A 24,972-nucleotide genomic window follows, 5' to 3' on the forward strand; every position below is an offset into this window, starting at 1 on the left:
TATTCGTTTAACCTAAATACTGAAGAACTGTTCTCTTTGTTATTCCTCTCTGCCTCCAGGGGACCACTTGGTAGGGGAAATCAGGCAATGTAAGAATCTGTACTTTCAGTTTTGCAGACTGAGCACACAGTTTAATAATTGATTTCCTGAAAGTAACTTTCCTCCAGGATATAGACATTGTTACACAAGCTCCACACGGCCAGCAGAGACAGCAGCACAGAACAAAAGGCTTCTGTAAGAAATGTGCCACTTTTGCAAAAACAAATCTCCCAAAACACTTGGGGAATAATCTTGCAAGACTACTGTTAAAACAAATTGCACTCTTCTCCCATTGGAAGATGCTAAATATCTCCATAACCTTGACAATCAAACATTAAGAAGCACTGATAGCATCTACACCAGCTCCACCATTACAATTAGCGTCTTTGAGAACTAGGAAAAGCGCTATAAGAATCCAATGTATTATTATTAGGGCTGTCAAGTTAACGCGTTAATGCCATTTTTTTTTAACGGCACCAATTATTTTAACATGCGATTAACGCATGTGTATTTGTCCTTGGCCCGCCCTGTAGTTTCAGAGCCCAAAGGCTTGACGTTGTTGTTGTTGTTGTTGTTGGTGTTGTTGTTGTTGTTGTTGTTGTTAGTTGAATGGTGGGAGATTCTCGCGAGAGATATGGATACAAAAAAAGGTGTTTTAAACAGCAAGCCAAGCACACAGCTGATGCTGACAGCCACGCTCCTGCCGCTTGCTTGGGCAGACCATGCTTGAAAGTTTGCCGGGGAGACGGCTGACAGTCCTAATTATTCTTATTACAAGAACACCAAACAACCAATTAAAATTGGTAACATAAATGTTTTGCAAAAGCATGCAGTCTCACAGAAAAAGCAAGTCTCACTCACACGTAAATAACAAAAATCTGCACACTGCTTTTAACAAATATGAACCACACATATTAGACTGCTAGAGTGTTGTTCTCTTTTGCAATGTTTACCCTGGAAAATATAGTGTGTCCTTCTTGAAGTTGTTTATAGCTTTTATCCATATTCCCATTTGATCAAGCACATTCTGCATCACCAGTACATAAGAGGAGGAAGGGACTAAGGAAGGAAGGAAGGAAGGAAGGAACAAACAAACCATGGAAGGAAGGAAGGACAGCAATTGTATTTCTAGATAAGAAATAGGATTGCTAGAAAAATATTATTTTTTTCAATACCGTGTCTAAATATAATATAGTTCTAAAAAGGTTTGAATTATTGCAAGAGTTGGGGAGATACAAATAATTTGAGATCTGGGTCAAGACACAAATCCCAATGTCACCAAAGGTAATTTGTTAAATTGTTCAACAAGCTGAAAGATGGGATGAACATGTATTTCTCTTCAAATCTAAACTATTAAAGAATTTACAGTTCAGATACTTATTCAGACACAGACATTTCTTGTAAGACGAGTAAAAGCCATATCTTTTATGGCCAATATATATATATATACATTTCTCCACCTACACTCATCCATAAATATCCTGCTGCTCCCTCATTTGTTCAGATGATTCCTCACTAAACCACAGGAAGCACAGTGTGCCGTTAATTATGTGTGTCACATGCTCTCTTCTGTTATTTAGTACAGTTTTATGCTGCTTTCATCACCAGTACGATGTCGCCTGCTGTGCAGATCTACAAAGTGAAAACAAATTCACAACAATTCTCCAGTTCACTTTCTCCATTGAACGCACTGCAATATTTCCATAAAGAGTAATCAACAATAAAAAGAGTTTGTGGTGTTACACTCTAAAGGGTCCTGATGGGAATTTTATTTTTTAGGAGACTTTAAAGATCCAAGTGGCCTTTAAGCACAAGTACAAGTTGTGTGGGTGGTCAGTGAGATAAGCTATAGTAAGTATCCTTTAAAAACACACATTTACACAAACATGTACATCAGCAGGTGTCACACTTCAAAGTGTCCTAATGGGAATATGACTTTTCAGGGGAGCTAATGGAGAAAAACTGTCTTTAAGCTGCAGTTTATATTAGACAGCAGGAGTAGTAGTGGTGGTGTTGGTCAGCAGGAAAAAGCTGTCATGGGAAATGATTCAAATGATCTATTCTTAGTGCAGCACTGATATACGACAGAACATTGCTTGTGCATTTACACTACATGTTTTTGCTTTTACTATACCGGGTGTTTGTTTACACCCACATATTTCGCACATGTGCTGTTGGCACGTTAAGATTGTGTGAGAACATGTTTTTGCACGCAGATGTCAGTTATTAGTAACGCCTGTGCTTTTCCTTTAACGGCAAGACAAAAGCAAGCTCTATACGCCCAAAATCGCAACGCATGCACCTGCTGCGGCATCATTTTGAAACACTGTAACCAATTCTCTTAATGCGCCAAGTGTTCATCCTCTCAGGAGCTTGAATGTGCTCTTGACATCACTTGGAAATCTGCACACCCTATTCAGTGTGTTCAAATGATCATTTGACCTGTTATTGGAGTAACACGAAGGGTCAAAAAAGACACCAGATCATGAGAAAACATCTGCTTTGGATCATTGATATTCAACTTAATTTTGCGACAACTTGAACAGTAAAATACTAGCATATGAAAGACCCAACAACTTTCACACAGCATATCATTATTATCAATATATAAGACCCTAAGAGCAGCTCCCTAAGTGGATTAGCTTTCAGTATATGCACACATTGCAAGGCACTAAAGCAAAATCCACCAGTCATTTCACTCTAAAATGCACAACAAAAAAAACACAAAACAGCAGAGTCACTGCACGGCAAAAGCTCAAATCAGCTGCATCTCGTACTTACATCCCACCATCATCATGGCCACGGAGAAGATCTTCTCCCCGTCCGTGGTGGGGGCGATGTTTCCGAACCCGATGGTGGTCAGGCTGGTCATGGTGAAGTACAGAGAGGTGATGTACAGAGAGTCTTTGCCCGGGCCGCCCTCCCATTGGCCAGAACCGCTGGCGTTGTAGCGGTAAGGCGATCCGATGCTGAGAGCCAGCTGGTACAGCCAGCTGTCCATCTTGATGGTGTTGGTGGCCTCGTCGATGACCTCGTAGTCTCCGATGCTGTACCTGTTGAGGATAGCATCTACATGTTAGTGTGTTCAGGTATGAAAGCAGAGCAAGCATAACTATCCACCTTAAGACCCGTAAGATCTACCGTCTTTCTTGTCTTAAATATTTTTCTTGTGGATGTTGTAAATGGATCTGCTGCGATGCACCTATAACTGTACGAGCATCGTATTGTAACAGCCCAGGAGTAAATAAGAATGTCTCCAATGTTTACCCCAGACTGCGTTGCTCTGTTTAGAAATGCATGTGGAGTTAGAATGACCCTAAATGGAGCAGTAATGGCTCAAACATATTGCTGTTGTGTTTAATGTTATTGATTTGGAGTATTTGCAATTAAGGAATAATTGAGAAGGGACTTTGTGTGTTAGGGGAGCAGAAATTGTTTTCTATAGGGCACAAATGATTAGCAAATCACCTGATACTGTATGGAGGAAATGAAACAAAGCTTGTAGTCAGCAGAACAGCAGCAGATGCTTTGTGATTTCAGTACAGGTGGGGAGGGCTGCAGAAATGTTTAGCATACATATCCAATTAGGAACAATATAGAAGATGGGTACATTCCCAGCAGCTAGCAGGAGTTTTTAACAGCTCTAAACTGTGAGGAAATTATAAACATTTCCCTTCAGTGATTAAAAACTCGTAATCTAAAAATAGTTTACCAGATGCAGGCGAGCCAGTGAGCCACCAGTCCGAACACACACACCAGCAGCACCAGAACAGCAGCTCCGTACTCCAGGTAGTGGTCCAGTTTCCGAGCAACACGGCCCAGACGCAGCAGGCGGACCACCTTCAGAGAGCTGAACAGACTGCTGATGCCCTGAGGAGGAGGAGGAGGAGGAGGAGGAGGAGGAGGAGGAGGAGGAGGAGGAGGAGGAGGAGGAGGAGGAGGAGGAGGAGGAGGAGGAGGAGGAGGAGGAGGAGGAGGAGGAGGAGGAGGAGGAGGAGGATGGAGACAGGTAGGGAGGTGTGGTTTTATGATAAGGGAAAAAAGAGAGGTGTAGCGAGGAAAGAAAGAGAAAAGAGGACAAACAATTAATAAACAGAACGAGACATTGGAAAAAGTCTGATTTTTAATGTAAAAAGTCAATTTAAAACAATAGTTTTGCAGAGCCCCACCCTTCTAATGTTGCTTTGCTCTCCATTCAAAATCTGCAAAAATATAGTTAAAACAATATATCATTGGCAGATTTATCCTCAAAATCACAAGTAGTTTTTGAATGCAATTGCTCATTGATTTCCAACACATGCTGCCTAGCATTATGTCAAATAATACCATCTTTATGTCATTTAGAGACTTTATCACTGTATAGCATTTTTTATAAAACACCTCCTACAGATGCAATACTACATGGGTTGTAAAAGCTGTAGGCAGCAGCAGTTTCAGTAGATTAGAGAGTCAATAGGTTGTATAAGCGAGGAAAGTAAATTATAGTGTAAAGGAATACAACAACAGTGTGATCAGATGTTTACAGTCTGCCCACAAATAAATAATCCTTAAAAATAGCTTCATATTCATGTTTAAAAAATACACAAAGGAGTCTTTCTGCAAAAACACCGACACACAGAGTTAGTGAGAAAGGTGTTAAGATGCTCTATAACAAAAGCTTAACTTAAATCCACTTCACTGCAGCAGGTTTTTCTCATAGTACTAATGTATTTGCTGTGGCCCTTTTGCATGATGAGCCATCCATCAAAATTACTTCTAAATGACATTGTTGTTAATTGTTATGCAGCTCTAAGCTCAAGGGGAGCCCAGAAAACTGAGAAGACAAACTGTTATTTTCATACTCATTAGTTTTCTTCCAAAACCAGGAAGTTGACCCATTAAAACCATCAGCTTAAACCTTAGATACAGATCACAGATTGTGACATTTTGTTGGCCAGTAAAGTGAAACTCAAAGCAGAGAGGAAAAGATACTTGATAAGAGACATCTTTAATTAAAACAACATTGAGTGTTGCTATACTTTTCTGTGGCTATTGTTTCCTGACATCTATAATGTCTAAGATACTGTACTTTACTGATAGCTCCCCAAGTGGTGCTAAGACTAACTCAATTGTACACCAAACTAACAAGGGTTGTGTGAGGAACTACACCACACACACCATGTGAAAACTATCCTTTGTTTACCTTTGGAGATTGTACTACAGTATTTGTTTCACTAAAGTATCTATCCTTTTAATTCTGAGGTTGTATGAGGCCATTGTAAGCTAACTTTTAACGCTTCACTAAAGCTTCCTGTCCATTGTACGCCTCCAATAAAAACACGACTCAAAGTGCAATTTATGGCCTCTAATAAACCCACCCACATGACAGTGCAGTGCACTAGGTGTTATTGTCCTTTATGACAGAGTGAGGGTTAGGGTTTTGTTGTGTGTGTATACATTTGGTGAATAAAACCAATAATCATGAGCGCAGAATCATTTAATCTTTTAATAAAGCAAAGCATGCTGCTGTCAAATAAAGTAAGAACCATAGCGTACACTTTGACTGTTTAGGGTAATGTTTGTTTCTGGAAACAACACTGAGGACAAGTATCTCTAACTGTGAAATAAACGATAGATGTGATGACTTTAATTCTTAACTCATCTTAAATTGTTGTCTTCCATCATGATACATTGTTATAAGTAACAACATCTCCACCCATTCTTCAAAACTTCAAAATGTTGAGGTTTAGTTGAAACATTTAAAACAGAGGGGTTTTATGTTCATATTAAAATAAAACTCAATATAATGTATACTTATCTGCAGTTTCTATCATATTCTGTTTCTATTATTCTATATTTATGTATTCTTATGTATTTACTTGTACTATTTTATCGGTTTTATTGTGTTGCACTCTTGGAAGAGCTTGTGACCTAAGATTTTCATTGTCATAACTGTAGCTATGCACACATGACAATAAAAAGCCTTGAACTTAATGTATTAAATCAAGTCAGACGAAGGACCAATTTATTTACACTTATTTGTACGTTTCATAATTTCTCCGGAGAATGTCAGGCACTTTAATTCTTCTGTAAATGTCTTACTTCGTACATATCTTGGCCACAGTTCTTTAATAAAAAACTAAAATAACCTTCTCAGTAATCCAGTTTTCACCAGGCTTTCATTTGAATGCATCACACCACAGGGCCTTGCCCAAGAGTATTGTTGGTTAATTATTTCCTGCCCTAGTGTAGCTGACCCTGGTTCTTTATATCCTGTTCTATAACACACACTTCCCCAAACACAGCAAGCAGAGGAAAAGGCTTAACATAAACAAGAGTGATTGTTTTCAAGCCCAGAGCCCGAGGCGTCGGCACGCTCTGCACAAACCGTTTAAACACCGTCAACAAAGCCGGGCAGCCGGGGCTGTACAACCGGAAGATAAATATCTACAAACATTTAAAAAAAGAATTACTCTCATTTTGGAGCATGGAGAGAAAAATGTACACAAACAAGCCAGCAGGTTATCTAATAATATAGGATGTGATGTTGTGTAATTGGTGGCGAGTTGCTCTCTACAGCCTTTTTTAAACTCCTCGCTCTTCACACCCATCCTGATGTTCCCTTTCTGCCTTAAACTCTTGATCAGAAAAGCATATGTCACCTTTTTTCAACTTGTGACCCCAATCTAACCCCACTCGCAGAGCTATGATTCGCTCTTCTGCTCCACACGAGACATGGTTTGACTATAACATCTGAAAGTGTTCAGTTTTCATGATAGGAGGACTTGTATTCATGTACTTCAGGCAAGAGTCTTTTTGGCACTAGTCATCATCATTGCACTTTTCTTTTAGTTGAGATTACGCTAAAAGCTGAAACACGATCGCTGGGTTTGTAAAAAATACATTTCCCTGTACTCCAAAGTAAAACTCTAATATCTCTTAGATTCAAAAGGTATTTAGGGAGCATTCAAATAATAAAGCACCCATAAGGCTTTTAAAGCATACAAATAAATGAAACATTCCTAGTATCAGCATATAAAGAGAACAATGCTGCAGTTTTTAAAACATTTCAGTTTTCCAACCATCTACTACACTTATAACTTGTTTATTTGATATTCAAGAAAAACCTTTTTAGATAAAAAAAGGAGCTATCAGAGCAGCATAAACTCTTATTTATGTATAGGGTGACTGTGGCTACGAGGGAGTGCGGTCGTCTGGCAGTTGCTCCCGATGGCATGGCCAACGGTGTGAGAATATGTGTGAATGTTAGGTCCTAGAGTAAACTGCTAACTGCTCCTTGGATTCACACGAAGTAGATTGTGGATTGGAGTCTTTCCAAGGAGGTTATCGGGTCAAATGGTTTCAATGTGACTGATTAGCAGGAAGTTAATCACAGTGGGATTCCTAATCAAGGATAATTAGGTTACTCGGAGATTGCCTGTATCAAAGGGTTTAGAAAACAGCCAATTTACATATACTTAACCATTCTACCAGAATGTAGCTAAATGAACTCAGACTCAGACTCAGACCATGAAACAAGTGTGAGTCAGCCTCACAAAGTGGAAGAGGCTTCACGTTTAGATGTGTCACAGAACATGTCTCTAGATGGATCGGAATCTGAGCTCCTGCTTAAGAAATATTCTTGACCAGCCTCCACTGGACACTCGCGCTTCTAAGCAGTTGACCAATCACAACGATGCCGGCGAGCTGACCAATCGGAGCAGACTGGGCTCTGGTTTCAGACAGAGGGTGAAAAGAGGTCCATTAAAGCATGGAGAGGAGACATGTCACAGGAGAGACACTAAATACAATAGGAACCTGAAAATGAGCAGATAGGGCCCCTTTAAAACACATATGGTGATTTATCACAATTGCAAGTAAATATTCTCTGTCACTTTAGCTTTGCCAATAAAACATCTTAAATCTTGATATGTTTATGGTGACACATGAGGTGTTGGCTGCACCTCCAGCTCTCACTCTTCCTGCAGGTTCTCTCTGATGCCCCCCAGCCATGCCTCTCTGCAGCCACAGCTTCAAAGGCCTCCCATGGGACTCGGACCGATCCCAGCTCATATGTAAATGCCTCTAAATTAAGAAGCCACAGGAAAGAGTAACACAGATGGAAAGAGCAGGAGTCAAGAGCGAGCGATGCATGTAAAATCATGGCTAATAAGTACCTGTTTATCCCGACAGCGGCCGGCGAAGTGAGACGGAGAATAGACGGAGATTACGTGTCCACGGGGAAGCTCTTTTCACAGCGGCAGCTCTTTCTCTCATTATTTTCTAAGCAGAAAAAGGCACTGTTGCATGGTCCTGACAGCGCCGGGGGCTTAACGTGTGTTCAGGGCTCAATCCGATGAGCATTAAAAATGTAAAAACGTCTCCGCTTTCAGACGAAAGAGCGCCATGCTTCAATTGAGTTTCAATCGTCACCCAACAAGAAGTACATTCCCCAAGCAGGAGAAGCCAAAAAGCACAGGTGCTAATCCCATCACTATTCAACACCAGGATAAACGTCAAACTTTGATGATTTTTGGCATCATTTTACATTAGGCCTACATGTTATTTGTTAGACGCTTTTATCCGAAGCGACTTCAGTACTGTGGACAATCCCCACAGAAGCAATTTGGGGTGAAGTGTCTTGCCCAGGGACACAACGACATGCTGACTGCAGTGGGACTCGAACTTGCTACCAGCCTGATTCGAAGTCCAGCACTCTACCCACTGAGCCACAGCAGCATCATAAAATGCAATTGGTTAAGCTTTTGTTCTTAACGTTGACACATTGAAGACATTAAAGATAAAGTGTGGGGATTAGTAGAGAGAAACAATAACCACCAGACTGTAGTATCTTCAATCATATAGATTATTTTTTTTTCCTTTCATCTCCGAGTCTCTTTCACACCGTAAACCATCTTTATATTTTGACTAGTTCTTTCTAATCCTCTCACTTCATGTCCCCCTATAGTGGACCTTGTCCCCACAGGAAAAGCAAAGTTGTAACGAACAACTTCAACAATGACTCTGCAGTTTATTCTGCCAGTAAGTAGTTATAATGTCAGTAACTCACATCTCCCACTTCTAACAGCAAGCAGCAGGCTGAGTAAATGGCTTTTGCCACTCAGCGAACAACATGACATGAACGCAGCACTTGTGTGTCAGTTCATCTCTCCGTCTTCAAACGTGCAGGACTAAATAACATTTGGTGAGTCAGCCTTTTAGGCATTATACTCTGAGCCAAGGTAACACACTGCACGAGGATCTGAGAGCTGCTGGAAGTCTGGAAAAGTAGAATTCTCATTGAACATGACTTATATAATAATGCTCTGCCGTTGGGGGCATTTTGAGAATATCGATATTGATTTCTCATGAAAACAAACACTTTTAGACATAGAAGAAAGTCCAGAAGTCTATCGTTCTTTTCATACCTCTGCAACTTTGTCTTCTTTCCTTCCACTAAATCTTCCCTTGATTTGTACACCCTTCTAATGTAAGCATTCAAGATGGCTTATACATTCTTCTTCTCCTTCGTCTTCCTCTCCCTCTCTGCGTGTTTACATGCAGGGTAAATGCCCCTCGCCCCCTGACTGCACAGCTTCCTCCCGGCTCTCTCAGCCTGCACACCACGCAGAAAGGTCAGCCTGGATTAGACCTTTCTTCGCCTGCCGGCACTCTCTGTGTCAGCAGGTGGCTTCAGGAGCTGTGGGGGCCCTCTTTTCACACCCTGCTCCGCTGCTGCAACGTGACGGAGAACCAGCACAACTCCACTTGCAGATCTTACATCGTGTTTTTAAAGCCAGAGCTCGACTACTTCGGTTGATGTAACGGCTGACCTGTAAGTGTCTGTGTGTAGGTGTTGCTGTATTCAATTCTAACACCTTAAAAGAAAGCTCTGTTTCTGTCTTTTGTATTGGTAATAATAACATTTTATCCACATGCTCCAGAGCAAAACGCATTACATAAACGCCCAACATGAACCCTCTCCTCTTTGAGTTGGAACAGCCCCAAAAAGTTGCAATATCACAATACCTCTAGAGTCTAATACAACCAATTAAATACACACCTACTGAGATGATGTGATTAAACCCGTGAAAACCCTGCCCACATTTTGTTCGAAGAGGACATATTATACTCATTTAACTTTTGACAAAAACGCAAATTATTTGTCATTGTTTAAGCCACATATAAAGCACTAATGTTAAAGAATTGCTTCATTTTGAGAATTTGATGAAGAAAACTTTTAAAACTTTTAGTTTGTTTGGCAAACAATAATTTGAGGGTGAAGACTTATGACACTTCATAGACTTTCAACTTAATCTGTAAAACAATAATCAACAAATCAAGGCTATACTAATAAAAAGTACTGTCAACGATAGTAATGATGACCTTAAACAACATCCATGGTTACAAATATGCAATAAGAGGTGTTCACCTATGCAGATTGTTTCCACAAAGTTGGAGAGATGAGGAAACTTCTCTAATAGAAAGGGGATAGTTATAGCCTTGGTAATGAATTGTTATGTCCTCAAAAGTCCTGTTTGTGTGCATGTTTGTGTGTGCACAGTATATACGTGAGTTGGCAGCACCTGCTTGGCATGGCTTGACAGCGTCTTGAAAAAAGACACCTAAAAATACTTCCTGCCTGCTTCAGCTATCAAGGAAGCAACATGGGGAATTCAGTCTGCAACGAGCCATTTTCTCTCACTCTACATCTTAAGCCGCCCACACTGCCCTCAGTCAGCATCCATCTATTCTTCCAGCCTGCTAATACGGGAAAGCAGCAACACAAATGGCAATTTAGCAAAGAGAGGAACAGTGACTCTGACTGTGCTCTGTTCTTTAGTGGCTGGAAATGTACGTGCCTTTGATTTCTTTCAGTCTGTCTCTACCTCTTGTGACAGTCAGCGGTTTAAAAAGACAGCGAGAGAAAATCTCCGCCCAGCTCATCAGATCCATCAGCCATCGGGAGAGTTTCAAGGCTGAGAGACACCTGAGCAGAGACGCAGTTAAAAACACTTACTGGAGGATCCACAACTCGATACAGTGTGTGTCTGTGTGCAGGAGAGCACACAGACACACACTGAGGTACTGAGACACAAGTGCTCAAACTGCCTGTGCTGCAGCACCTCTTTTCACCCTCTGTCTGAAACCAGAGCCTAGTCTGCTCTGATTAGTTAGCTGACAAGCTCCGTAGTGATTGGTCAACCGCTTATAAATATCCCGCCCTTTAGCCTATCACGTACAATGTATTGGAGCGCTAGCCAATAGAGGCACGAGAGTTACCATAGTGATGTCCCTTTTTTCCTTCAGTAAACAAAGGAGTCCAACGGACAGGGGGGGGGACAGGGGGGGGAGTGTGTGGGAGACACAGGGATGTTAGCCTTTGTAGACCATTCACATGCACAAAAACCTTTACAACAAACTACAGTATAGAGAAAACCCCCAAAAGCATGATAGCGCCCCTATATCAGTATCCCATGGGAATGAACAAAAAACAACAACATGCATGTCCTCACCAAAAGTGCCACAAGGAGAATGAAACGGAGATGTTTGAAAGTGTAACTTTGACATGGCTATAGGTTACTTTGACGATTAATTGTTGAGTTTATGACATTTTATAGTGACACATGTCCCTTACAGAACATTGCTAATTTTAGTTTGAACCGGCAAGAATATGCCAGTTGTCGTCTGTTTGATGCATTAAGTTGAGTAATACAAAATGTATTTTCCTGTAAAATGCTTAAAGGGGTTACTTCACCCACATACATATCCTGTTGTGAAAAGAGAAGGTGGTTTAAGAGCTGCTGAGAACTATTAAAAGTTTTAGGTCTAATGTTATTCAGTACAAATATAAATTGCTGAAGGAGGTGTGAAGTAATGTGTTGGTATACTAAAATAATAGATGCTGTTAAATTGAGATGCTGGCAGCTTAAACACTGGTATTAATATTATTATTAGTAGTACTAGCGTTTAAAAACTCATGTAATTCAGCCCCCACTTGGCAGACACACAAACACACACCCACAGCATGTGTTTACAACAGACACACACCCGCTCGTGAATACATTTAATGTTCAACCATAAAAAAATGTGAGAAATGCATGTGTACAACATTTGTTATTTTTCATTTTGCATTCAGTAGATTCCACACAAGCTGTGGTCTAATTAATTCAGAGGGAAATTAAGTGGAACATCCCCTCTAATGGACTCCAGGCCATATTGATACAACTCCTCATTATGTGATGGGTGTAAATGGGCGTTAAATAGCAGGAGCGATCCCTCAAAGGACATCAACAAAAAGAACAGGTTCAGAAAACTTTCATTCCTATAATGTAATTTAACTAATTAAAATTGCACAAGATCAATGTTTCTGTGAAAGCCGGTCATGAAAAATAAGTATCAATAAATTAAAACCAAGACCAGGAAATCTATACTTTGGCATATGGAGTATATATTGACTTTTAAAGTATTTCAATAATGAATTTCAAGCTATCACACCACAGCCTGCTGAAGAAGACTTGTGGAAAGTTAGACATTTTCCAATTACTTTCACATTTTCACAGGCAAACTGACATCCATTATCTCGGCCAGAACAAAAACAGAGCGCCATCAATTAGTAATCAGTCAACTTAATGAGCTTACTCAAACTGGAACCTGCTGTTTGCCTCACACATGATAAACAGCCGCACTTGCAGCTTGATGATGCTCACAATGAAAATGAAAATAGCTGATGTTTAGAAAGAAAGCTCTTCTATGCTGACCATGTAAGTGTGATAGCATGCTACAGGTTGCTAATTAGCACTAACTACAGCTCACATTGTTGCCATTAAATGTGGCATTTTACTCAAAAAAACAACAATATTCGTCCTGCTGGGGACCCATGGTTAAAGTTCAGGGATTCCCAAAGTCATTAGGATACAGCGTCTGACAAACCTGAATGTCTGTACTGAGTGTCAATCTGTCAATCCTTTGTCAAGTTGTCAGGGACTCAACACCCCACCCCCCCGAGTCGACAGATTCTGACAAATCATATCCAAAATCTCTCCTCCTCTGTCTGTCCTTTCAGTCAACAAACTCAATCTAAAACCTGCTCACTTTTTCTTCCAAACACACGGTGAGAAGATAAATGTATTCCTGTCTCAGAGAGCATATTTATACGATGTGAGCCATTGCATTTGAATTTGGTATGTACATATCTAAGCCTTCTTGTTCTCTCAGTTTTAACATCTTTTGGGCGGATATCCTTTCTTTAGAAAACTACAGCCGACGAAAGTGGAGTTTTTAAGTAGCAATTCTAAATGTATTTAGTTAGGACTACCACTGGCAACTAGTAATGTTGACTGATGGCTCTGGTGCATAACAGAAATTACATTTTTCTGAGGTATATGTTCTAAGTGAAGGTAATAGAGTGGTGCATACATTTTGTAGACCAACTTCAGTAAGCATCACAAGGGTTTCCTCAACAACAAATATTTTTGGAATATTGCCAAGAAATCAGCTCTGTTGCAAACACACTTTAATGATACTGGCATGTTTTAGTCAGAAGGAAAATATCAAATCACCACTTTTATTATTTTGAAGTGTAAATGCAATCACCAGAAGTAAAAAGTTAACGCTAGAAAGGAACGGCATCGCTGTTGCATAACCTTGCGTCTCCACCACTAAAGGCAGCTAACATTTTAGCTAGTTTCCATTTCTATTCTTTTGGCTTTTTAGTTACTATTTTTAAATGTACTTACATTTAGTTCTTTAATGCGTCTCTATTGCACTTTAAATTAATGCTTGTTTTATAAAGCACTTTCAAATGTCTTGAGCTAAAATGTGCCATATAAATAAACTTGCCTTCCCATGCCAACCTTTCTTCTAGCCAATCAGAGCCCATGAAGCAGATTTAATAAACCCCAACCATACCTCATCTACGTTCTCGAAGGCGTTGATGATGTCGTATGGCAGGCAGGACAGCAGGTCGATGACGAACCAGGTCTTCAGGTAGTTCATGCGGATGAGCTTGGGGTCGGAGATGACCTCGCCGCCCGGCCCCACGAAGGTGGTGTGGAAGTTGAGGACGATGTCCACCAGGAAGATGACGTCCACCACGCTGTCCAGCACCAGCCACACGATGTTGTTCTGCTTAGTCTTGAAGGACACGTTGTAGGGCACCATGATGGCCGTGTAGAAGGTGAGGATGAGGATGACCCAGTCCCAGGTGGTCTTGAAGGTGCAGTAGTGGAGGATGATGTGGGGGGGCGTCTTGGGGGCTTCCTGCTTGTACTGCGGGAGGATGTCCGAGTTGAGCTGCAAAACCTGGAGAAAGAGAAGTCAATGTTTACCCATAAATCTTTATTAGGTACATTTCTACCCTGAAACTTCATTTAGAAAGTACCATTTAATTTATACTAATTAAAACAGTACATTCACTTAAGAATTAGGGCTCACTTTAGCTGCTAAGTCAGTTCCATCATTACAATGAATTCCTTAAATTCACTTGAAATAGACTCCCCTCTGTGTAACTGTTTAATACTGCCAACTTTTAAATCTAATTCACTCTCTAACTTGCTTTCTTCAAACACCTTTGATATATTTGTTTAATGTTTGATCTCTTGATTGTGATTTTTTTAGATATAATCTTGCTTTCCTTTTTAAATCAATTCTACACAATCAATTATTTTTTTAATATAAATGTTAACATTTTCTACACAGGTGCACCTTTCTATACATCTTATGACACTCTAACATAGTCATATTATAATGAATAACTTAATGCTCAGTTGAATGATAATGTATAGTATTAAAGCCAGAAACCTGTGCATTCATTTGATTTAATTGTGTATTATATTTTATTTTAGAATGTATGTGTATATAAAGAATTACTACAACAGTATATATGTATTATATTATTAAACATTGTTTCTATAACAGGTAAAACAATTAAAATTACTTTTGAAGACAGAACTTCTCTAGCTACGTCTCACTCCTTCTAGACTTAGGAAATTAAAACGTTATCTATTTGATCTTTTTCATTCATTATTATTTCTGGGCCAGTTTTGAGCGCAAAGCCGTCATTCCTGATTAGTCCACATACACTGAGAAAAGTTGTATTTATTAAAATGTAGCTCGGTACTGTTCTGTGTTGCCATGTTTATACACTATCTGATTTGGAAAAGCAACAGAGCACAGATGAAAAAGTGAATATGTGAAGGAAGGAAGTTTTACATTCAATCTTGTGAAATAGATGAAAGAGATTATGAAGGAAAAATTAAGCCTGTACTTATTAGTTTCAAAGTTTATTCATAATTACCTACTTCTAGGTGAGTAGAGCGAGAAGTGGAAATATTGCAAGAAAAATATATTGCATTTGTTTTTCCTCTCCACTTTTCATTAGTATTGATCTCTTTTGTTGCTCCGTAAAGCTCCCTGTGACAAAACTGCATAATGAATAAATGTGGCTTGAAATGAGGCAGAAAAAGAAAGAAATTAGATACAGAAAATCAGATGAGAGCGACAGAAGAGTTACCCCAAAAGAAAGAAAGGAAACAGGGCCATTATGTTTCACAGTGCAGTGATGATGACTCCTGCTGAGCGCGGCCTTTTCTGCATCACACAGACTCGATTAAATCCAACTAACAGCAGCTTGACTTCCTCTGCGAGACACAGAGATCACACATCAACCATTAAAGTCCTTTTACACTAAACTGCATATTATTCTGCAATAGATTCACCCGTATATAGTCTGCATCGCAAAATGTACAAGATCATAAATTAAGTTAATTTCAACACTCCCTGCTATGCAAAAAGGAAAACAAAAACAGCGCTGTATATATTTAAATGATCATCTACATAATACTTACAGCGGTACTTCTTGCAACTTTGACAACATGCTCTAAAAGTTACATTTTTATGAATTGTTACTCTGTAAAGTGTCTTTGAGCTTCAAGAAAAGCACTCAATAAATAAAATGCATTATTATGAATATTTCTGTTTGATAATTAATTACTTCTTACACAGACAATAATGGTAATAATATTATTTATATATTATATTGTTGATACTACTGCTTCTAATTTACTGCTCATACTGCTTTGAATACTGATATTGAAACTACTGCCAATAATATCAATACTACTTCTGCTGCTGTTTCATCTAGTACTACTGGTTATATTTATATCTCCACTACAGACAATTCTTCAAGAAAAACATCTTAAATCACTAACTCTTTGCACTTCAAAACTACTCCCAAGAAATGGACAGGAGACTCAAAGAAAGTCACAATCAAAAGACCTTCTGGTACTCTGACAGCGTCATGATTTATCAATACAGGTCAGACTGCTGGTATTTCAGAGCTAGGGTCGGTTTCTCACCTGAACCAACCACAGTCAGATAAGGAAGGTGTATTGGAACTTAGGGCTGGAGAACTGACCAAGCCATTTGCTGAGACACAGAAGGGACACAGCCTCTGCCCAACTAACTTCGGTTGTCTTTCATTGTCCCCGGTATTTAACTTTAGCTTAGAAAATGAATCCACTTCCATGACTTCCCTGTGTGCAGAGTGCTTGGCTCCAGAGATGTCTCCTCCTGATGAGAAGTAATCAAAACGTACTTCTACAGTACCCGTTACATCAGTTTCGACTCTTGTCCAATTTACTTAGCCACTTGTTAGCGTCCCCTGTATTTATGACTTTGGACAATCACGAGGGGGGTGTTTACTTACGTCCTTTATGTCGTCGAGCAACATGGGAAAATCTCTTAAGGTTGTGTTACCCACAGACCTTATTTCAGGCGTTTAATCAAAAACATGCTAACTTAGAGACAAGGTAAGTGGAAGTTGTAAAATGCTCACTAATTTCTGTGTTTTAAGACTCATTCCGGCACCAATATATTCGCTTTGGATCTATAGCAGAAGCTAAATAAGATGTTGTTTAATGTTGTACTCTTGACATATTGATCAATTATCTACACATAAGAAACATGGAAGTACTTCCATCACATTCAGAGAAGTTAGCCTCAGTTAGCCTCAGTTAGCCTTAGTTAGCCCTCCCAGTGGGACTTTAAAGTAATAAGGCAGGCCCGCAGAGCTTTGAATCACTGCAGAAATCATAACTAAGGAGCTGCTTCTCATCTAATCCTCCTCATCAGAGCTGCCAATCAAACGGCCGCTGGTCAAGAGCCGCAGCGCCGCTAAAGAATGACACTGCTAATTAGAAACACAGCAGCATTGTGAGGGGAGGAAAAAACTCTGCGACACTAGACGGAAGACGCCAGCTGTGCCTTTCGGGCTGGAGAGCAAATTGGATCACCTGCAACATCTATTTAGTGCAAATAGAGAGTAGTAGCTTGTAACTTACTTTATTCTTCTGGCAACATGACTTCCTTCTTGCCTTTTAACTCTCCTCTCCCGAGCTTATTATTTCACTTTCTCTTCCATCCTTCTTTACTTGAACAACTTCCTACATGACTTTCTGTTTCCTTTGAAGGGCCAAAGTAAAACTGTATAGCCTATGTAGTGCAGAAGTAAGAAAACAGTAACTCCAAAAATCCAGCGTTGGAAGAAGACTTACCCAACAGTGCAGTACTTTCTATAGTTTTAGTGTATTATAATACTATTAGCTATATAAGTTAGAAACAATGAAATACCGTGCTACTGTACTTGTATTGCCACTTTGATGTCGTTTGCAGTAGTTTTTTATTTGACTGCTATTGTTTTATTGTATAAAAGCCGTACCCTTATGATTTAGGATGTCCATCAAGTTGGTGGACTCACAGATAAAAACTATTTTATTTTCTAAATGTAAGCACCAGAAGCCAAGAAATCCAGATGTGTAGGCCTATTCTAGAATAAAGACCCAAGCGTATTTCAGCGCAGACACACACAAGACACACACACACGACACGACACACACACGACACGACACACACACCACCTTACATATTTCTGAAATACACACCTGAAACTCTCATGAATAAACCAGATCGGTGGGCTCCGCTAGAGAAAATAAAACATGAGCCATCTTCTCCCCCCACCCTGAAATCCATTTTCTAAATTTCTAGGAGCAGTCACAATCACACAGAGTGCCCACAGCACCCTGCGTCTGTCTCCCCACCCAACATGAAATATTAATGACACCCGCTGTCCACAGGAGCTCGCCGCTCGCCGTATCAACCGCTGCAGTTCTGGGGAAGTTAGCGTGTGAGTGTGAGCGAAGAGGAAGGGTGGGGTGGTTGTATTGAGGCCATGGTCATGTGACAACACTTTGCATGCTTGTGCCCGTCTATTAATGCAACGGTGTGTGGCTGCTTTAAGAAAAAAACGCTTTGTTTGCACTACTTAATGATTTATATGAGGGTTTATTTGTGCAGAAATAATGTTAAGAGCGGAGTGTGCCAACGGCGGCATATATGCAGTTTGTGTTTGCTGAGGTTTGTCCATGGCGCGGCCTGCAGCAGCAACAGCATAGAAGTAACACAACAAAGCGCTGTTGGTGACTTTTTCATTGAAGAAGCACTAAAGTCAAGTTTTCAGTTTAATCCCACAAGTTTAGGATGTTGATCTGTCTGATCCTTAAGACTGATTAGCGGATGCTGTAAAACTAGTGAGCAGAATGATGACATTTTAACACTAGAACCGCCAACGGGTACATTTTACCCGCAGCTGTTTCTTGATTGTATGCAACTTTTTTTCAATAAAATATTCTAGTCTCCCAGTCTGTGACTTTTCCTGAAAGTGTGTTATGTAGCACCCTCTGGTGCTAGTGGACTAACCCGCGGGTAAACTGTGGCGCGCTTACTCTAATTGCGCCGCATTAGCGCATAATAGTGCACCACATTTGCGCTTGAGATGAGGAGGTGAGGCCCCCTCATAACTACATGAACCCGAATGGCACAATACAACTGAGACTGGCTTACCTGTGCGTCAATCAAGTGGCAAATGCCATAGTAAGGATGGATGATAGTCTAACTTGAAACAAATATTTTTCAATGCCATGCGATCTACCCACACTACCGATCGACGTATTGGGCACCCCTGCACTAGAGGAAAGGGAAAACCCCAAAAAGTATGATAGCACCCCTTCCAGTCTCACTTGAGAGAGAGAACTGGCAAGTTGGCATGATTAAAAATGGTTTCTATGGTTACAGTACATTGATATTTCTTGCAAACTGCTTCAAGACAGCAGCCAAAAACAACAAAACCTTAGTATAGTGTACACTTTGAGGGGTATGGCAGTAAGTAAGTGAGTGCTCACCTCCGCCAGTCTGGACGGTTTGTGGCTGACTTCATGATGGTCTATGGGCGGAGGCTTCGGCAGCGTGTTGCGGTTGTTGGTGAGCGCCCGAGTCAGCCGCGCAAACTTGGTCCATCCTGCAGAGAGGAGACATTAAACACATATTAGATAACATGCATCACAACATAGCTGGCTTTGTAAATGCACACAAACACAATTAGCACTCAGTCAGTGTTGTGATTAAGTTAATGACTCCAATGGGAACTTACTGGAGCTACAAAATATTCCCACAGCTTCCCTTTGTACTTGTTATTCCCAAGTGGGAGTTCAGATCTAACCCGGCGCAATGTGATCGTACCACTAGCCATGCCTTGGTTTTGCAGGAATCATCTTCAAATCATCTGAATGTCCAGAATGTCAAGGGTTTCTACTCTAGAGCCTTCAGATTTGCTTTGACCTTCGCGTGTAGGCGGGAGATGAAGGAGAATTTCTCCTTCAGGGGATCGATACAACAAGAATTATACATTTAGCATATGTCTGTCTGATGAAAATTAAGCTTAGGGGGGAAACTACTTCCTCAGGGTACATTTTAAAGTTTAAAAAAGTTATGTTTTGTGGTTGAGTCAGGATGGTCTGGGAGATAATCGCAAGATAAACTTGGACTCATTAGCTCTTTTCAAAGGGTTATGACTGTACATGTACATACATGCTTTCAATACTAGAATTTATATTGGACTATTTTAAATATGTCATATCCAAAGTGTGGTCTACAGTGTATTTAGATGTATACTACTGTATAGTGTCTACTGTATATTTCTGCTACTGTACTTCCAAGGTGCATTTCATATTTATACTAGTGCTAATAGTGATACTTATTAGAACTGTTTTTACTGTATATAGTTTTCATATCCGTCATATTATACTATACATAGAAATAACACTGTGCTTTACTGCCCGTCTTTTGCCCTTTTGGTTAAACACTAACTAAATAAGGTTAAATCTAATCATATTGTGAAAATACATCACTTTTTTTGCTTTAACTTAAAATGTCTACTTTGTTATTTTTCATCTCAATGCCAGTTATTAATAAAGTGATTCAACTTCTGTTCTAGTGGTCGATAAGCATTTTATGATACTGTTTTTTAAATGTCCATTCCTGTTTTGTCCAAACTGTTAGAGCTAGCTTTGATTATGATATTAAAACCTTTACTTCTGAGCATGCACTCTTTCTAAATAATTCAGGCCCCATCGATGCTGAATGAAAGCAAACACAGTTACGGGTGCTCCTGCTGCACGGCTCTAAAAATAAAATAAAATGTTTGAAAGGGCAGAGAGCGGCACAGCAGAGGCACAGCGCATACAGTAGTCACTGATCGGGATCGACCCGGCCCTTTGAAGGGACCATTCCAAATAAAAAGTGACTTTGAAATAGCTTTTAAGCCACAGGCCTCCAGCCGTCTGTACACCCCCCCCTTCCTCCACTCTTTCATTCATCCATTCATTCCTCTGTGTGAAAGAAGCCAAACAACACTGACTCGTATAGGATTCATACAAAGCGTATACTTAATTCACAGTTTATTCTGAGTCCTAATCACTTGACTTCCCTCCAGGGCAACTGCTTTACTTGCTTTTGTGTAAAAAAACAACTACACTTGAAGTGTGGATTCATTCAAGTGATTTTCTATATGCTAATACCTAAACTTGCCTCTGAATCACTGATCATTTCTTGGGTTGAAATTGCTGCAGTATAATGCCTGCTCTCATTATATATTGTACATTGTATTGTTGGCATTTGAAAGCATTAGCCGCTTTCCACACCAAGTACTTTGCCGTACTTAGTTCCCAGCACTTAGTTCCCACCTTTAGTTTACCTTTATTAGTCCCACAGAGGGGAAATGTACGTTGTTCCACAGAGAAAGAGCCAAAGACAGCTTAATGTTTCATATGTTACATAATATGTTACATGCATAAAAAAGTATTAAAGTTAAAAAAAAAAGTTGTTATATAATAAAATTAAAGTTTAACAATTTAGAAAATATACATCCTGTAACAGTTCTTAGGATTTAGCAGCCAGGTATATATTGCACAGTTATTAACGGCATATGTATATATTGCACAAATAGCACATATTGCACATAGTTGATTGGTATTTAACAGCAAGGGGTGTTATAGTCTGTGTTGTTGTTTTTTTACTTTAATACTTTTGTATGCATGTAACATATGTAACATTAAGCTGTCTTTGGCTCTTTCTCTGCTGTAACAACGAAAATGTCCCCTCTGTGGGACTAATAAAGGTATTCTGATTCACTTTATTGGAATCAATCATTGTGAAATTATAAAATCTAAATATGCAAGCTAACGAGAAGAAGGACAAAAAGTCTCAACTGTTTGGATGACTCACGTTCTACTGTATCTATCATCATTTTCGAGTTAAGATTATCCTGGAAACATAAGCGCAGCCTAAAAGTCACGTAAAGTAACAACTTATAAAAACGACATTACTTTACTTATTTTTGTGTTTTAATATAAGAAATCGTGAGTATTTAATGAATATTCATTCAGGAAATAAACGTGTCAAACTAACTTGTTTTAAACCAAATATTGATCTGGTAAATGCTTAATCAATACAAAAAGAAAATGAACACTGAATTAGGTCCAGCATCCGCTAGCTAAAAAGGTACCAAACATTAGCGACTAGTACATTTTGCTTCGAAAGGCAACTTTTCATTTGTGTCTATTTTTCATTTTAAAGTCACACAGGCTGAATGCTAAGGCTTGTTTGATTTCACTGAAGCAGAAGTGTGACTGTACGACTTTTTACTTGCAATGGCGTAGTTTTCCATCACAGTATAAGCTGTTTACTTAAGCAAAGGTCTTAAGTGTTTTTTCTACAGTATACTGCCCATATAGTAGCAGAGATTGCATCATCCACTGTATTGAGTGCAAGCATTTGAGAGTACCATGCTCTAATGCTCGGAAAGCAGACCCAGAACCACTTTCATCATGGAGTAAAATGGAGGAATTTGTCTTGGTTGAATTCATGTAAATACATAGTGACAGCTTACAGGCTCCCACTGTACAAAGTGACACATGAGGACAAAAGGACCACACACAAAGCATGAGGGAAACTGCCGTAAATAAGAGGGGGTTTTACGGTTAATATAAATGCTGCTGCTATGGCTTCCCTCAAAAATGCAACACTGTTTGATTTATCGTCCTGGAACACAATGGAAGTGGACATTTTAAAAAAAAAATGCGAATTCCGGGGCTAAAAATAACAGGGGAGCAGAAGTGGTGCACACACCAACAGAGTGGTTTCTAAAATGAGATTTTGATCAGCGGTTCCACACCGAGGACGGCTCGCACTGAATTCACAGCGCGGGTTGTCCTTCAGCAGAAAGATGCTCAGCACACAGGCCCTAAAAAACTGTTAATATTCAACATGTAGCAGTGTTGATGCTAAGCTTCTTTCCTTAAGATGCAAGATTCGTCTTCTAAACTCATCCACAACTTCTACCGTCTCTTCATAAGCAAAATGGGACTTTCAGCACATGTTGTTGCACACACTTCTGTTGTACAATGTGATTAAATTATCCTTAACATGTTGAGCTGTTCAGGTTTGTAGACAAGTACACTTACAATCAGGTTGGATGTTTAGGTAAAGGAGGAGAAGAGGTCAGTAAGTCACTGAGGTTAAGAGATGGGCACAGAAGTCCAGACACATTTAGACAAGGTGCTGAAAAGAATACTTTACACAATCGTTATTGAGAGATAAGTGTTGTCCTTTTCAGCAAAACACATTGCTACCTGAACTAGCTTGCAGGCTTTGCCGCAGTGTTTGCAAAAAGCATTAAAGACCAACTAATAAGGCAATCTTATTTTCCTCTGTAGTCAAACTAACTCACCCTTTCTGCATTTTTAAAATCCTCGATGTAGATAGGGTCAAATATTTACAGAAACATTTTCTAATCCTCAATACAATAGTATAGAACATTAAACAAAGTCCAACTACTAATGTAAAATGATAGGATTTATCTGCTAAAGTGTTTTGTCTTGGTGCCTGAAGCACTTGTTTTCCAGCCTACTTATCAGACGTCTACCTGGAATGTAGTCTCGCCCGAGGCAGCTGCCGTCTGTGAAGCTTTGAAAAGGTGCTGACAAAGCAAACAGTGAACACTGCCACTGTTGGAAAACAACACAAAGTTTTGCTCCGCCACATGTTTAGCTCTTTATTTTCGTTCTGTCTTACTACAGGATGCGAGATGCTGAAAATGTTTACTGTAGCTGCTATATACTACCAGGGGCCTAACTTTAACAAAAACAACAACAACAACAACTGGCAAATTATACTGTTTTCAATTTTTAATTCATAACCAGGAAACAATTGTGTCAAAATATCTAACCTTGTTTCACAAGTCATGGCCACTGACTCCAGTGTTACCCGACAAAGAAAGACAATGTAAAACAACATAGATCTGCTTTTTATGCTTTGAAAATGTACTTTATTTGTTTACATTCTCCATTCCAGTCACACAAGCTAAATGCTAATGCTTGTTTCATTTCAACTGAGCAGAAGCTTGACTGCTGGACAATTACTTGCAAGGCATAACCATAAAAACAGCAATAGTGGCTATGCATGCAGACCATTTATTTTAGCAACCATACATAATGCATAAGACAAGTAAAAGGAGGGGTCAATTACGGCAGAACATCAGCCTTAACACACAGTGCACACACATGTAAATCCATGCAGTCATTTTAGGATGGACATGTGCAGCAGATCTCTTAGATGATGCTGATGTGCTGTGGCGTGCCGAGCCCTCGGAGCAGCCGGAGACGACACTCAGAGCGAGTTTCCGTCTGCAGCTCAAGCTCAGCTGCCCACGCCTGCATCAGCGACTCTCCCTCCATCACACATGTTTACGTATTTGTTGTTTTATGTTTTCAATAACAAATATATTTCTTTAAGAAAAGATAAAAATAAAAGAAATACATTATATGTTAGTAATTTAGTTTTTGGGAGAAGGGGGTGGGATTAAATAAATGTAAACTTCTTCCCACCCCTTTGTGGATGTGTAATTAAGTAGATTATTGGTTTCTACATCATTTAGAATCAGTAACATTTTTGTATATCAATTTGACACTGATTAATTTGGTATTGTATTATTGTTTTATTTAACCCTCATAGTTACTGTTTATATATAAAAACACATGATGCCTAAATGATATGATGCAGTACTTATTAAATTGGCTGCAGGTTAAGAAACGGCAACATTAAAATGCTCTTCTGTGAAAAAATGCCATATGCATAATGGGATCTTTGATACTTTAAGTACATTTAGTTTATAACATAACTGTACTTTATTCCGAAATGACATTTCGAAAGAACATTATTTAACACTGCAGATATTACATCTGAAAAATGAGAACTTACTCTTTGAAGCGAACCATCAAGTTCATCTTGACGCCAACAAATGCTACTGTGGATGTGAGGTGGTGCGGTTGTACCTCAATGGGAAGGTTGTGGGTTCGATTCCAGCCCTTCAAGTCAACATGTCGTGTATACAAACGAACAGTGTTTGAATATTAGCTTATTTGAGCAAATGGCACAGCTCTGTATGAATGGGGTGTGATTGGGTGAATTATGACTTGTTGAATTTAATCAATACAGTCCATGTACCATTTAAGATCAAATCATTTTTACTTTTAATTAATTAAAGGATCTAAAAATGTCATC

The 24,972-nt window shown here is 39.5% G+C and overlaps 1 protein-coding gene across 1 annotated transcript in view; it reads right to left on the minus strand.

Moving 5' to 3' along the window:
* The window catches only part of kcnh5b (potassium voltage-gated channel, subfamily H (eag-related), member 5b), a 142,526-nt gene that overhangs the window by 104,519 nt on the left and 13,035 nt on the right, over positions 1-24,972 (minus strand). The window contains exons 5-8 of the mRNA XM_034112246.2: positions 19,257-19,372; positions 13,930-14,322; positions 3,752-3,909; positions 2,821-3,092 (exon numbers count right to left, since the gene is read on the minus strand). Of these exons, the coding sequence (XP_033968137.1) occupies positions 2,821-3,092; positions 3,752-3,909; positions 13,930-14,322; positions 19,257-19,372 (939 nt within the window). The remainder of the gene's footprint in view (positions 1-2,820; positions 3,093-3,751; positions 3,910-13,929; positions 14,323-19,256; positions 19,373-24,972) is intronic.

This window comes from Pseudochaenichthys georgianus, chromosome 22 (assembly GCF_902827115.2).
Source record: "Pseudochaenichthys georgianus chromosome 22, fPseGeo1.2, whole genome shotgun sequence".
Lineage (NCBI taxonomy): Eukaryota > Metazoa > Chordata > Actinopteri > Perciformes > Channichthyidae > Pseudochaenichthys > Pseudochaenichthys georgianus.